Here is a 17,227-nt window from a genome sequence, read left to right on the forward strand (position 1 = left end):
CAAGAATAAAAGGTTTATAAATACAGGTTAAAGTCAACAGTTAACAGCTGTCACACAGTAGCATAGTAATTTCTTTTCTCTCTCAGTTGGCCATTTCCAGAGATGCATGGACATGACGGGCTGTAAGCAGTTCCAAACCAACGCTTACATCAACATGAAGTGTTGTGACAAGTGCATCACATTCTAGTCTTTCTGCTGTGTGTCAGCATTGGCCAGCTACTCTGAGACTGTCTGCTGTAACAGACAGTCTTTCTGCTGTGTGTCAGCATTGGCCAGCTACTCTGAGACCGTCTGCTGTAACAGACAGTCTTTCTGCTGTGTGTCAGCATTGGCCAGCTACTCTGAGACCGTCTGCTGTAACAGACAGTCTTTCTGCTGTGTGTCAGCATTGGCCAGCTACTCTGAGACCGTCTGCTGTAACAGACAGTCTTTCTGCTGTGTGTCAGCATTGGCCAGCTACTCTGAGACCGTCTGCTGTAACAGACAGTCTTTCTGCTGTGTGTCAGCATTGGCCAGCTACTCTGAGACCGTCTGCTGTAACAGACAGTCTTTCTGCTGTGTGTCAGCATTGGCCAGCTACTCTGAGACCGTCTGCTGTAACAGACAGTCTTTCTGCTGTGTGTCAGCATTGGTTGAATCAACGTGGAGTAAACATTGAATTGATGTGTGTGCCCAGTGGGATCCTACCATCACATCAACATTCAAATTTATCAACAATTATTTGACTTAAAAAAAAACAACTTTGAAACGCTTTTGTTGCTTTGATCTTACATTTTTGAGTATGCTAAATCTATTTTGTAAAATGATTGAATCTGAATCAAAGATTATCAATCATCATTATTGGAATGATACAACGTACACTCCTGAAATACATCGTAACTGTACACTTTAATGACTACAATGAAAAAAACAAAAAAACATTTGTACACCATTTTTAACATTAGAAAATGGGGGGGGGGGGGGTGCTGCTGCCAATAACAGCTAGGAAAAAATAACATCTGACTGACAACGGGGGGGGGGGGTAAGTGAAGTCAAAAAATAAAGATCTGTGTATTGGAGACAGGAACATCTCTAATGAATCAGAAGACGTGTCTAAAGAACCAACTCCTGACTTCCACTTCAGTTGAATTTCCACTTAGTCATACATTGATGTCAATGGGAGACTGAGGCCTAGATTCAATCAGATCAGGCGTTAAAACGGCGGCAGACGACACCAGCATAGCTGATGTTTTGGAGATGTCGGCGGTGGAACTGAGTTGGAACTGTGAAATCGGTGAGCAGCTGCTCTTGCGATCATTGTCACAAAGCCAGAAAGGAGTTCAGGAGGAGAAAGTGTTGGCTATAATAGAAATAATGATGCTGAAATCAAAAATGGTTCAAAACAGAATAATTAGGATTTCTATCCTCCTATTGGATGTTTAGATTCCATCTCACATTCCAGTGTTCCTAATGGAGGTGTAGATTCCATCTCACATTCCAGTGTTCCTAATGGAGGTGTAGATTCCATCTCACATTCCAGTGTTCCTAATGGAGGTGTAGATCACATCTCACATTCCAGTGTTCCTAATGGAGGTGTAGATTACATCTCACATTCCAGTGTTCCTAATGGAGGTGTAGATTACATCTCACATTCCAGTGTTCCTAATGGAGGTGTAGATTACATCTCACATTCCAGTGTTCCTAATGGAGGTGTAGATTACATCTCACATTCCAGTGTTCCTAATGGAGGTGTAAAGGTTTTCCTCCTCTTCGTCTGAAGAGGAGGTGTAGCATGGATCGGACCAAGATGCGGCGTGGTAAGTGTCCATGGTTGTTTATTTAAAAACATGAACTGAACACTCAATGAATACAAAACAATAAACGTGAACAAAACCGAAACAGTACCGTGTGGCGAACAAACACAGACACGGAAACAATCACCCACAAACACACAGTGAAACCCAGGCTACCTAAGTATGATTCTCAATCAGAGACAACTAATGACACCTGCCTCTGATTGAGAACCATACTAGGCCGAAACATAGAAATTCCCAAAACCTAGAAAAACAAACATAGACAACCCACCCAACTCACGCCCTGACCATACTAAATAAATACAAAACAAAGGAAATTAAGGTCAGAACGTGACAGGAGGTGTAGATTACATCTCACATTCCAGTGTTCCTAATGGAGGTGTAGATTCCATCTCACATTCCAGTGTTCCTAATGGAGGTGTAGATTCCATCTCACATTCCAGTGTTCCTAATGGAGGTGTAGATTCCATCTCACATTCCAGTGTTCCTAACGGAGGTGTAGATTCCATCTCACATTCCAGTGTTCCTAACGGAGGTGTAGATTACATCTCACATTCCAGTGTTCCTAACGGAGGTGTAGATTCCATCTCACATTCCAGTGTTCCTAATGGAGGTGTAGATTACATCTCACATTCCAGTGTTCCTAATGGAGGTGTAGATTCCATCTCACATTCCAGTGTTCCTAATGGAGGTGTAGATTCCATCTCACATTCCAGTGTTCCTAATGGAGGTGTAGATTCCATCTCACATTCCAGTGTTCCTAACGGAGGTGTAGATTCCATCTCACATTCCAGTGTTCCTAACGGAGGTGTAGATTCCATCTCACATTCCAGTGTTCCTAATGGAGGTGTAGATTCCATCTCACATTCCAGTGTTCCTAATGGAGGTGTAGATTCCATCTCACATTCCAGTGTTCCTAACGGAGGTGTAGATTACATCTCACATTCCAGTGTTCCTAACGGAGGTGTAGATTACATCTCACATTCCAGTGTTCCTAATGGAGGTGTAGATTCCATCTCACATTCCAGTGTTCCTAACGGAGGTGTAGATTACATCTCACATTCCAGTGTTCCTAATGGAGGTGTAGATTCCATCTCACATTCCAGTGTTCCTAACGGAGGTGTAGATTACATCTCACATTCCAGTGTTCCTAATGGAGGTTTAGATTACATCTCACATTCCAGAGTTCCTAATGGAGGTGTAGATCACATCTCACATTCCAGTGTTCCTATTGGTCAACAAGGCTGCGTTGGAATTTCTCTTAATGTGACTACATTCAGCCAAAAGCAAGCTAGGTGATGCTACATATCAACCAGAGGAGGCTGGTGGGAAAAGCTATAGGAAGACAGGTTTATTGTTATGGCTGGAGTGGAATGGAATCAATGGAATGGAGTCAAACACGTGGTTTCCATATGTTTGATACCGTTCCATTGATTCCACTCCAGCCATTACAATGAGCCTGTCCTCCTATAGCTCCTCCCACCAGCCTCCACTGGTATCAACAGCCATTGTCAGCCAACCCATTAAGGGTTGGAAGCTATGGTGAGCTTCGATTGGTCACTTACGTCACAATATCGTGGAGGATTTGAATAAAGTTCACCTTTCCCCAACTTCTTTAGTCCCGCCTCGTTCAGCTCCCTTTCCCCAACTTTAGTCCCGCCTCGTTCAGCTCCCTTCCCCCAACTTTAGTCCCGCCTCGTTCAGCTCCCTTTCCCCAACTTTAGTCCCGCCTCGTTCAGCTCCCTTTCCCAAACTTTAGTCCCGCCTCGTTCAGCTCCCTTTCCCCAACTTTAGTCCCGCTCCCTTCCCCCAACTTTAGTCCCGCCTCGTTCAGCTCCCTTTCCCCAACTTTAGTCCCGCCTCGTTCAGCTCCCTTCCCCCAACTTTAGTCCCGCCTCGTTCAGCTCCCTTCCCCAACTTTAGTCCCGCCTCGTTCAGCTCCCTTCCCCCAACTTTAGTCCCGCCTCGTTCAGCTCCCTTCCCCCAACTTTAGTCCCGCCTCGTTCAGCTCCCTTCCCCCAACTTTAGTCCCGCCTCGTTCAGCTCCCTTCCCCCAACTTTAGTCCCGCCTCGTTCAGCTCCCTTCCCCCGTGCTCGGTCCCTTTCCTTCCATTGAACGTGAATTGCTTCTGATGTTTCACCGTGCGATTCCACTTCCTAGTATAAACAGGCCATTAACTGAAGATGATGTGGGTGATGAAACTGAAACTACGGAAAACCATTGATTTCCAATTGGAAGAGAAGCAAAGTGGGCGGGGGGGACCGTTGAGTGGTGCGAGCATGGGAGAGGGCCGGACCAATGAACTTTATGCAAATATTCTGCAACATCGCTGGACGCTTGACCAATCAAAGGTCACTATAGCTTCCAGACTCTACTGGATTGGCTGTTGTTACCTAGCACTGCCTAGCTTGCTAGTACCCACACGAGGACGAAGCTAGCCTGGTGAGGAGTCCTAGTTAAAACGTACAGCTAGGTGTAATGACGAAAGGCGCTTGTGAATTTGACAGCTCTAACGCAGTTTCACCCAAAAACGTCAAAACGTCAGGTATTCGGGCGCCGGCTGAAGCGGATCAGATTGAATCGGGCTCTGAGTGAAAGTTTGACTTTAAGGAAGTTGGGATTGAACAATTGAAAAATTTCCTGTAAGAATCAGTGGTGTGACAATGACAATGGAAGAAAGCTGTGTAAGGAGAAAGTAATCACTGATGAATAAAATAAAGAACATATTTCAATACAAGAAAATGTTTGTCTTCATGTCCTGTCTCACATGAGGAGGTTCAATGTCAAATCAAATCACATTAAATTATCAATGAACTCACATAGTCACCTTCCACCATGAGACCAGAATGGAACATGTGCAGGAGCCCTCCTGTAGGTTTAAATGCCAACCCTCCTGTAGGTTTTAATGCTAACCCTCCTGTAGGTTTTTAATGCCAACCCTCCTTAATGCTAACCCTCCTGTAGGTTTTAATGCTAACCCTCCTTAATGCTAACCCTCCTGTAGGTTTTAATGCTAACCCTCCTGTAGGCTTTAATGCTAACCCTCCTGTAGGTTTTAATGCTAACCCTCCTGTAGGCTTTAATGCTAACCCTCCTGTAGGTTTTAATGCTAACCCTCCTGTAGGTTTTAATGCTAACGCTCCTGTAGGTTTAAATGCTAACCCTCCTGTAGGTTTTAATGCTAACCCTCCTGTAGGTTTTAATGCTAACCCTCCTGTAGGTTTTAATGCTAACCCTCCTGTAGGTTTTAAATGCTAACCCTCCTGTAGGTTTTAATGCTAACCCTCCTGTAGGTTTTAATGCTAACCCTCCTGTAGGTTTTAATACTAACCCTCCTGTAGGCTTTAATGCTAACCCTCCTGTATGTTTTAATGCTAACCCTCCTGTAGGTTTAAATGCTAACCCTCCTGTAGGTTTTAATGCTAACACTCCTGTAGGTTTTAATGCTAACACTCCTGTAGGTTTAAATGCTAACCCTCCTGTAGGTTTAAATGCTAACCCTCCTGTAGGTTTTGGCTCTAACCCTCCTGTAGGTTTTAATGCCAACCCTCCTGTAGGTTTTAATGCTAACCCTCCTGTAGGTTTTAATGCTAACACTCCTGTAGGCTTTAATGCTAACCCTCCTGTAGGTTTTAATGCTAACCCTCCTGTAGGTTTAAATGCTAACCCTCCTGTAGGTTTTAATGCCAACCCTCCTTAATGCTAACCCTCCTGTAGGTTTTAATGCTAACCCTCCTGTAGGTTTTAATGCTAACCCTCCTGTAGGCTTTAATGCTTTTAATGCTAACCCTCCTGTAGGTTTTAATGCTAACCCTCCTTAACCCCTCCTGTAGGCTTTAATGCTAACCCTCCTGTAGGTTTTAATGCTAACCCTCCTGTAGGTTTTAATGCTAACACTCCTGTAGGTTTTAATGCTAACCCTCCTGTAGGTTTTTAATGCCAACCCTCCTTAATGCTAACCCTCCTGTAGGTTTTAATGCTAACCCTCCTTAATGCTAACCCTCCTGTAGGTTTTAATGCTAACCCTCCTGTAGGCTTTAATGCTAACCCTCCTGTAGGTTTTAATGCTAACCCTCCTGTAGGTTTTAATGCTAACGCTCCTGTAGGTTTTAATGCTAACCCTCCTGTAGGTTTTAATGCTAACCCTCCTGTAGGTTTAAATGCTAACCCTCCTGTAGGTTTTAATGCTAACACTCCTGTAGGTTTTAATGCCAACCCTCCTTAATGCTAACCCTCCTGTAGGTTTTAATGCTAACCCTCCTGTAGGTTTTAATGCTAACCCTCCTGTAGGTTTTAATACTAACCCTCCTGTAGGCTTTAATGCTAACCCTCCTGTATGTTTTAATGCTAACCCTCCTCTAACCCTCCTGTAGGTTTTAATGCTAACACTCCTGTAGGTTTTAATGCTAACACTCCTGTAGGTTTAAATGCTAACCCTCCTGTAGGTTTAAATGCTAACCCTCCTGTAGGTTTTGGCTCTAACCCTCCTGTAGGTTTTAATGCCAAAACCTCCTGTAGGTTTTAATGCTAACCCTCCTGTAGGTTTTAATGCTAACACTCCTGTAGGCTTTAATGCTAACCCTCCTGTAGGTTTTAATGCTAACCCTCCTGTAGGTTTAAATGCTAACCCTCCTGTAGGTTTTAATGCTAACACTCCTGTAGGTTTTAATGCTAACCCTCCTGTAGGTTTAAATGCTAACCCTCCTGTAGGTTTTGGCTCTAACCCTCCTGTAGGTTTTAATGCCAATCCTCCTGTAGGTTTTAATGCTAACCCTCCTGTAGGTTTTAATGCTAACCCTCCTGTAGGTTTTGACTCTAACCCTCCTGTAGGTTTTAATGCTAACCCTCCTGTAGGTTTAAATGCTAACCCTCCTGTAGGTTTTGGCTCTAACCCTCCTGTAGGTTTTAATGCCAACCCTCCTGTAGGTTTTAATGCTAACCCTCCTGTAGGTTTTAATGCTAACCCTCCTGTAGGTTTTGACTCTAACCCTCCTGTAGGTTTTAATGCTAACCCTCCTGTAGGTTTTAATGCTAACCCTCCTGTGGGTTTTAATGCTAACCCTCCTGTAGGTTTTAATGCTAACCCTCATGTAGGTTTTAATGCCAACCCTCCTGTAGTTTTTAATGCTAACCCTCCTGTAGGTTTTAATGCTAACCCTCCTGTAGGTTTTAATGCTAACCCTCCTGTAGGTTTTAATGCTAACCCTCCTGTAGGTTTTGGCTCTAACCCCAGTTGTAACTAACCTGATTCAGCTCATCAACCAGCTAATTATTGGAATCAGAACCGCTAGATTATGGTTGGAGTTAAAACCTACCGGAGGGTAACTCTCCAGGAACAGGGTTGGAGTTAAAACCTACAGGAGGGTCTCTCTCCAGGAACAGGGTTGGAGTTAAAACCTACAGGAGGGTCTCTCTCCAGGAACAGGGTTGGAGTTAAAACCTACAGGAGGGTATCTCTCCAGGAACAGGGTTGGAGTTAAAACCTACCGGAGGGTAACTCTCCAGGAACAGGGTTGGAGTTAAAACCTACAGGAGGGTATCGCTCCAGGAACAGGGTTGGAGTTAAAACCTACCGGAGGGTAACTCTCCAGGAACAGGGTTGGAGTTAAAACCTACAGGAGGGTAACTCTCCAGGAACAGGGTTGGAGTTAAAACCTACAGGAGGGTCTCTCTCCAGGAACAGGGTTGGAGTTAAAACCTACAGGAGGGTATCGCTCCAGGAACAGGGTTGGAGTTAAAACCTACAGGAGGGTATCTCTCCAGGAACTGGGTTGGAGTTACAACCTACAGGAGGGGTTTCTCTCCAGGAACAGGGTTGGAGTTAAAACCTACAGGAGGGTATCTCTCCAGGAACAGGGTTGGAGTTCAAACCTACAGGAGGGTATGTCTCCAGGAACAGGGTTGGAGAGACTGTTCTTGGAGCTAGTGGTCATTTCTTGCCAGGGCCTCAGTTTTGCATCAGGGCTGAGGTCAAAACAGTTGAGAGGTGGATTGTGGGAAATGTACAGTAAGACAGGAAACAGTCACTCAACCTTTCATAACAAATGGGAAAACAATACAGACATACAGAAACAAAAATACAGGTAAATAAACAGTTGATGACAGTTGATGACAGTTGAGGACAGTTGATGACAGTTGATGACAGTTGAGAAGTAGTAGTTGGAACTGGCAGGAAGCCTTCAAGTAACGGGATATCCCAGTGCAGTGTCCTATTCTGTGTTTGATTGTTTGGCAGCTCTACATGAGGGAGCAGGAAGTCTTCCCTGGTTGGACGCCGCCTTTCAGCTTCTCCGCCTCCAGGATCATGGTCTTGAACACCTCCACTGCCGTCTGAGACGGGGAATAGAATAGAGTCAGAGTAGAATCCACTAAAACGCAGAATAGAATAGAGTCAGAGTAGAATCCACTAGAACCCAGAATAGAATGGAATAGAGTCAGAGTAGAATACACTAGAACCCAGAATAGAGTCAGAGTAGAATCCACTAGAACCCAGAATAGAATAGAGTCAGAGTAGAATCCACTAGAACCCAGAATAGAATAGTCAGAGTAGAATCCACTAGAACCCAGAATAGAATGGAATAGAAGACTAGTTTTGTTATCTTTTAAAACACAAGTGCCATCTGAGACAGGAGAAATACAATAAAGTTAGAATAGCCCAGCAGAATATATTAGACCAGATGACTTTGTTATCTATCGAAACACCACTGTCTGAGACAGGAAACATATAATAGAATAGAATAAAACTGTACAGCTATTTTAATAATGTAATATATATTATAAACTGAGTGGTTTGAGCCCTGAATTCTGATTAACTGAAAACCACGGTGTATCAGAACGTATAACCACGGGTTATGTGGACACAGCTCTCTCCTCTTGTGGTTGAGGGATAATCTGTAGGGTTGGGGTCTCTTGTAACCTGACCAGATCATCAGAGTGGCCAATATACCACGGCTAAGGGCTGTGTTCAGGCACTCCGCGTCGCATCGTGCTTAAGAACAGCCCTTAGCCGTGGTATATTGGCCATATATACCTAAATGGACTGATGATTTTGGGGACTGTCACGACTCTCTTGATCAGGTCAGGTTACAAGAGACCCCAACCCTACAGATTATCCCTCAACCACAAGAGGAGAGAGCTGTGGGTCTGAAGACGTGGGGGGGTTTTATGACCCCTCACGCCCCTGGTAAATCTCAGGCCACAGACAAATTCCTTTGTCCTGTTACTATGGAGACCCAGCCTCAGAACATTAAACATGAAATAAAGGGACTTTGGAACAATGGTGGTCATGACGATAGATGGAATATGAAAATGTATGTCATTTTTGTTCTGTTATTAAAAGGTTAATAGATGTTATTACATTATTATGAAAACATTGTAACATGAAGAGTTTTCCTAGTATATGTTTGATGTTTATACATTGTACGTTGTATGGAAAATATTCAAATCAAAGAGAATGTTTTGGGAAGATGAAATGTGAAGTTAGTTGTCTAAAATGGGATTTGAGAAAAACCTAACCCTTGCCTCATTAACTTGGTACGCACAGATAATTGCCCTAAAGGCGGTTACGCCCACTTCTGACCCGAGGGTATAAGACCTGAGGGTATAAGACCGGTATAAGACCCCAGCTGCAGCAGGGTCTGAAAAGTCAAACAACCCAGAAAGCAATGCAAGTTTGAGGACAAAGAAATCCTTTTCTACCCAAGCTACGGATGAGTAGCTGTGTCTAAACGGGTGAATTCAAGTCGAACCACCTAGCCTCCATCTCCCGTCGAACCGTGGTATCTAGAGGGTTTCATTCCTACGCTGTGAGCTACAGAGCTACAGAGCTGTCTGTCCTCAGAAGACCCCCTTCCAGAGAAAGGGGTGAGGTAACAGACTCCTAAACCACAAAGGATACGGACACCGTGAGGACGAACAAGGAGGTGCAGGAGAAGTGCGTCATCGAACAGCGGAACGGTCCACGCAGAGAATCCCCGGAGATCACCTCCCACGCAAGGCTAGGGTTAGGGTTAGACATATTCACCCAAATGTATATTTCCCATTGTGGGTAACATAGTGTGTTGGCCCGTTATACTAAGTTCTAATCAATAGCCTATAATGTGTTTTGTCTATGTGTATCTTTTATCATCATTTGAACTTTTTAGTAAATAAATATTCAATTAAGATTAGGGTGGTACTAATTCATTAGTGGGACCCGGGTCCGTGCAGACTCAAGGGCTATATACGACGTTCAGATTATGAGACTAATAGAGGCAACTTGTTAATTAGCGGCTGTTGTAAAATCGATATTCTGATATTCTTTGAGTTAATTTGGGTAATAGAAACTCAATAAAAATTCATTTTCCCATGGTGCCCCAGGTTAATGAGTTAATAACGGCTTGATTCAGTTAATCACGTAATTAAAACGTATAATCATTCGATGAGCAGCAGTCGCCACATTAACCAATAGGACGCCACGTTACAGAAAAGAGGACAAAATGGATGATTTTGTATAATGGTAGCATGTGATAGCATGTGGTAACGTGGTAACCTTGTGGTAGCATGTGGTAACCTTGTGGTAGCATGTGGTAACCTTGTGGTAGCATGTGGTAACCTTGTGGTAGCAGGTGGTAACCTTGTGGTAGCATGTGGTAACCTTGTGGTAGCATGTGGTAACATGTGGTAACCTTGTGGTAACATGTGGTAACCTTGTGGTAGCATGTGGTAACATGTGGTAGCATGTGGTAACATGTGGTAACATGTGGTAGCATGTGGTAACATGTGGTAACCTTGTGGTAGCATGTGGTAACCTTGTGGTAGCATGTGGTAACATGTGGTAGCAGGTGGTAACATGTGGTAACATGTGGTAGCATGTGGTAGCATGTGTCAACATGTGGTAACATGTGGTAGCATGTGGTAGCATTTGGTAGCATGTGGTAGCAGGGGGAAGACGTGCTATCGAGTGTGAGAGGACTGTGTTAAGTTCTTGGTGATGTGGACACTGAGGAAATCAAAAGCTCTCGAACCGCTCCACCTACAACCCTGTCTATGTGAATGGGGGCGTGCTCGGCCCTCCGTTTCCTGTAGTCCACAATCAGCTCCTTTGACTTGTGTGTGTGTGAGAGAGGTAGTGTCTAAGAGCGTATCTGGGGCCAGTATATCAGGTAGTGTCTAAGAGCTGATCTGGGGCCAGTAGATCAGGTAGTGTCTATAAGAGCGTATCTGGGGCCAGTATATCAGGTAGTGTCTAAGAGCTGATCTGGGGTCAGTAGATCAGGTAGTGTCTATAAGAGCGTATCTGGGGCCAGTATATCAGGTAGTGTCTGAGAGCTGATCTGGGGCCAGTAGATCAGGTAGTGTCTAAGAGCTGATCTGGGGCCTGTAGATCAGGTAGTGTCTAAGAGCTGATCTGGGGCCAGTAGATCAGGTAGTGTCTATAAGAGCGTATCTGGGGCCAGTAGATCAGGTAGTGTCTAAGAGCTGATCTGGGGCCTGTAGATCAGGTAGTATCTAAGAGCGTATCTGGGGCCAGTTGATCAGGTAGTGTCTAAGAGCTGATCTGGGGCCAGTAGTAAGCGTATCTGGGGCCAGTAGATCAGGTAGTGTCTATAAGAGCGTATCTGGGGCCAGTAGATCAGGTAGTGTCTAAGAGCTGATCTGGGGCCAGTTGATCAGGTAGTGTCTATAAGAGCTGATCTGGGGCCAGTTGATCAGGTAGTGTCTGAGAGCTGATCTGGGGCCAGTTGATCAGGTAGTGTCTATAAGAGCTGATCTGGGGCCAGTAGATCGGGTAGTGTCTAAGAGCTGATCTGGGGCCAGTTGATCAGGTAGTGTCTAAGAGCTGATCTGGGGCCAGTAGATCAGGTAGTGTCTGGGGCCAGTAGATCGGGTAGTGTCTAAGAGCTGATCTGGGGCCAGTAGATCAGGGAGTGTCTAAGAGCTGATCTGGGGCCAGTTGATCGGGTAGTGTCTAAGAGCTGATCTGGGGCCAGTATATCAGGTAGTGTCTAAGAGCTGATCTGGGGCCAGTAGATCAGGTAGTGTCTAAGAGCTGATCTGGGGCCAGTAGATCAGGTAGTGTCTAAGAGCTGATCTGGGGCCGGTAGATCAGGTAGTGTCTAAGAGCTGATCTGGGGCCGGTAGATCAGGTAGTGTCTAAGAGCTGATCTGGGGCCAGTAGATCAGGTAGTGTCTAAGAGCTGATCTGGGGCCAGTAGATCAGGTAGTGTCTCACCTGGTTCTCCTTAGCTGAGGACTCCATGAAGGCAGCGTTCCAGGAGTCTGCTAGGGCCTTCCCTTCCTCACAGCTGATCACCCTGGGACACGCAAAACATAGCACACCAATCTGACACCACAGTGTGTGTGTGTGTGCGTGTGTGTGTGTGTTTGTGTGTGTCATACCGTTCCATGTGCAGGTCATTCTTATTCCCCACCAATATAATAGGTACTCTGTAGAGAAACATATGTTGTATTACATGTATCCCATATTCCAAAAATGACAGACACAGTCAGGTTATAGTAGAGGGTTAATATACTGTCAGGTTATAGTAGCCTAGTGGTTAGAGTGTAGAGGCGGTAGGTAGCCTTGTGGTTAGAGTGTAGAGGCGGTAGGTAGCCTAGTGGTTAGAGTGTAGAGGTGGTAGGTAGCCTAGTGGTTAGAGCGTTGGGGCCAGTAACCGAAAGGTTGCTAGATCGAATCTCCGACTTGACAAGGTACAAATCTGTAGTTCTGCCCCTGAACAGGCAGTTAACCCACTGTTCCTAGGCCGTCATTGTAAATAAGAATTTGTTCTAAACTGACTTACCAAGTAAAATAAATGTTTAAAAAAAAGATATATATAATATATATATATACACACACATGTCAGGTTACAGTAGATACTCACTGAGCTTTCCCCACCATATCCAGAAGTTTTTCATGGATAACCTGAACTACTTCAAAACTGGAAGAGAAGAGAGAAAAACAGCAGATGACATACATACAGTACTACATACTGACATACAGTACTACATACTGACATACATACTGACATACATACTGTACTACATACTGTACTACATACAGTACTACATACATACTGTACTACATACAGTACTACATACTGTCATACATACAGTACTACATACTGACCTACATACTGACCTACATACTGACATACATACTGTACTACATACAGTACTACATACTGACATACATACAGTACTACATACTGTACTACATACTGTCATACATACTGTACTACATACAGTACTACATACTGACATACATACTGTACTACCTACTGACATGCATACTGTACTACATACTGACATACATACATACTGTCATACATACTGTACTACATACTGTACTATATACTGTACTACATACTGACATACATACTGTACTACATACAGTACTACATACTGAACTACATACAGTACTACATACTGACATACATACAGTACTACATACTGACATACATACTGTACTACATACTGACATAAATACAGTACTACATACTAACATACATACTGTACTACATACAGTACTACATACTGACATACATACTGTACTACCTACTGACATGCATACTGTACTACATACTGACATACATACATACTGTCATACATACTGTACTACATACTGTACTATATACTGTACTACATACTGACATACATACTGTACTACATACAGTACTACATACTGAACTACATACAGTACTACATACTGACATACATACAGTACTACATACTGACATACATACTGTACTACATACTGACATAAATACAGTACTACATACTAACATACATACTGTACTACATACAATACTACATACTGACATACATACTGTACTACCTACTGACATGCATACTGTACTACATACTGACATACATACATACTGTCATACATACTGTACTACATACTGTACTATATACTGTACTACATACTGACATACATACTGTACTACATACAGTACTACATACAGTACTACATACTGACATACATACAGTACTACATACTTACATACTGTACTACATACTGACATACATACTGTACTACATACAGTACTACATACATACATACTGTTATACTGTCATACATACTGTATTACATACTGACAAACATACTGTTATACTGTACTAAATACTGTCATACATACTGTACTACATACTATACTACATACTGTACTACATACTGTCATACATAATGTACTACATACTGTCATACTGTCATACATAATGTACTACATACTGTCATAGATAATGTACTACATACTGTACTACATACTGTCATACATACTGTACTACATACTGTCATACATAATGTACTACACACTGTCATAGATAATGTAATACATACTGTACTACATACTGGCATACATACTGTACTACATACTGACATAAATACTGTCATACATACTGTACTACATACTGAAATACATACTGTACTACTGTCATACATACTGTACTACATACTGTCATACATACTGTACTACATACTGTCATACATACTGAAATACATACTGTACTACTGTCATACAAACTGTACTACATACTGTACTACATACTGTACTACATACTGTTATACATACTGTACTACATACTGTACTACATACTGTCATACATACTGTACTATATACTGACATACACTGTTATACATACTGTCATACTGTCAAAATCAAATCAAACTTTACTTGTCACATGCACCGCACCGAATACAACAAGTATAGACCTTACCGTGAAATGCTGAATACAACAGGTGTAGTAGACCTTACAGTGAAATGCTGAATACAACAGGTGTAGTAGACCTTACAGTGAAATGCTGAATACAACAGGTGTAGTAGACCTTACAGTGAAATGCTGAATACAACAGGTGTAGTAGACCTTACAGTGAAATGCTGAATACAACAGGTAGTAGACCTTACAGTGAAATGCTGAATACAACAGGTGTAGTAGACCTTACAGTGAAATGCTGAATACAACAGGTGTAGTAGACCTTACAGTGAAATGCTGAATACAACAGGTGAAGACCTGACTGAAATGCTGAATACAACAGGTGTAGTAGACCTTACAGTGAAATGTTGAATACAACAAGTGTAGTAGACCTTACCGTGAAATGCTGAATACAACAGGTGTAGTAGACCTTACAGTGAAATGCTGAATACAACAGGTGTAGTAGACCTTACAGTGAAATGCTGAATACAACAAGTGTAGTAGACCTTACCGTGAAATGCTGAATACAACAGGTGTAGTAGACCTTACAGTGAAATGCTGAATACAACAGGTGTAGTAGACCTTACCTTGCTGAATACAACAAGTGAAATGCTGAATACAACAGGTGTAGTAGACCTTACCGTGAAATGCTGAATACAACAGGTGTAGTAGACCTTACAGTGAAATGCTGAATACAACAGGTGTAGTAGACCTTACAGTGAAATGCTGAATACAACAGGTGTAGTAGACCTTACAGTGAAATGCTGAATACAACAGGTGTAGTAGACCTGTACAGACAGTGAAATGCTGAATACAACAGGTGTAGTAGACCTTACAGTGAAATGCTGAATACAACAAGTGTAGTAGACCTTACAGAGTCAATTTATACAAGCCCTTAACAACAATGAAATGCTGAATACAACAGGTGTAGTAGACCTTACAGTGAAATGCTGAATACAACAGGTGTAGTAGACCTTACAGTGAAATGCTGAATACAACAAGTGTAGTAGACCTTACCGTGAAATGCTGAATACAACAGGTGTAGTAGACCTTACAGTGAAATGCTGAATACAACAAGTGTAGTAGACCTTACAGTGAAATGCTGAATACAACAAGTGTAGTAGACCTTACAGTGAAATGCTGAATACAACAGGTGTAGTAGACCTTACAGTGAAATGTTGAATACAACAAGTGTAGTAGACCTTACCGTGAAATGCTGAATACAACAGGTGTAGTAGACCTTACAGTGAAATGCTGAATACAACAGGTGTAGTAGACCTTACAGTGAAATGCTGAATACAACAGGTGTAGTAGAAATGCTTACTTTACAAGCCCTTAACCAACAATGCAGTTCAAGAAGAGTTAATAAAATATTTACCAAATAAACTAAAGTAAAAAATGATTACAATAGTAATAAAATAACAATAACAAGGCTTTATACAGGGGGTACCGGTACAGAGTCAATGTGGAGGCTTTATACAGGGGTGTTACGGTACAGAGTCAATGTGGAGGCTCTATACAGGGGGTACCGGTACAGAGTCAATGTGGAGGCTATATACAGGGGGTACCGGTACAGAGTCAATGTGGAGGCTATATACAGGGGGTACCAGTACAGAGTCAATGTGGAGGCTATATACAGGGGGTACCGGTACAGAGTCAATGTGGAGGCTATATACAGGGGGTACCGAGTACAGAGTCAATGTGGAGGCTATATACAGGGGGTACCGGTACAGAGTCAATGTGGAGGCTATATACAGGGGGTACTGGTACAGAGTCAATGTGGAGGCTATATACAGGGTGTTACGGTACAGAGTCAATGTGGAGGCTATATACAGGGTGTTACGGTACAGAGTCAATGTGGAGGCTTTATACAGGGTGTTACGGTACAGAGTCAATGTGGAGGCTTTATACAGGGTGTTACGGTACAGAGTCAATGTGGAGGCTATATACAGGGGTACTGGTACAGAGTCAATGTGGAGGCTATATACAGGGGGTACTGGTACAGAGTCAATGTGGAGGCTATATACAGGGTGTTACGGTACAGAGTCAATGTGGAGGCTATATACAGGGTGTTACGGTACAGAGTCAATGTGGAGGCTATATACAGGGGGTACCGGTACAGAGTCAATGTGGAGGCTATATACAGGGGAGGTACCGGTACAGAGTCAATGTGGAGGCTATATACAGGGGGTACTGGTACAGAGTCAATGTGGAGGCTATATACAGGGTGTTACGGTACAGAGTCAATGTGGAGGCTATATACAGGGTGTTACGGTACAGAGTCAATGTGGAGGCTTTATACAGGGTGTTACGGTACAGAGTCAATGTGGAGGCTTTATACAGGGTGTTACGGTACAGAGTCAATGTGGAGGCTATATACAGGGGGTACTGGTACAGAGTCAATGTGGAGGCTATATACAGGGGGTACTGGTACAGAGTCAATGTGGAGGCTATATACAGGGTGTTACGGTACAGAGTCAATGTGGAGGCTATATACAGGGTGTTACGGGGTACAGAGTCAATGTGGAGGCTTTATACAGGGTGTTACGGTACAGAGTCAATGTGGAGGCTTTATACAGGGTGTTACGGTACAGAGTCAATGTGGAGGCTATATACAGGGGGTACCGGTACAGAGTCAATGTGGAGGCTATATACAGGGGGTTACGGTACAGAGTCAATGTGGAGGCTATATACAGGGTGTTACGGTACAGAGTCAATGTGGAGGCTATATACAGGGGGTACTGGTACAGAGTCATTG

At 43.1% G+C, this 17,227-nt stretch overlaps 1 protein-coding gene across 1 annotated transcript in view; it reads right to left on the minus strand.

Annotated features, from left to right (window-relative positions):
- Window positions 1-7,812: 7,812 nt before the first annotated feature.
- LOC115125712 (GTP-binding protein Rheb-like) overlaps window positions 7,813-17,227 on the minus strand; it is an 18,196-nt gene continuing 8,781 nt past the window's right edge. Inside the window, exons 5-8 of the mRNA XM_065005968.1 lie at window positions 12,660-12,716; window positions 12,175-12,222; window positions 12,008-12,089; window positions 7,813-8,124 (exon numbers count right to left, since the gene is read on the minus strand). Coding sequence (XP_064862040.1) covers window positions 8,032-8,124; window positions 12,008-12,089; window positions 12,175-12,222; window positions 12,660-12,716 — 280 coding nt within the window. The 3' untranslated portion in view covers window positions 7,813-8,031. The remainder of the gene's footprint in view (window positions 8,125-12,007; window positions 12,090-12,174; window positions 12,223-12,659; window positions 12,717-17,227) is intronic.

The sequence above is a fragment of the Oncorhynchus nerka genome, linkage group LG20, assembly GCF_034236695.1.
Source record: "Oncorhynchus nerka isolate Pitt River linkage group LG20, Oner_Uvic_2.0, whole genome shotgun sequence".
Classification (NCBI taxonomy): domain Eukaryota; kingdom Metazoa; phylum Chordata; class Actinopteri; order Salmoniformes; family Salmonidae; genus Oncorhynchus; species Oncorhynchus nerka.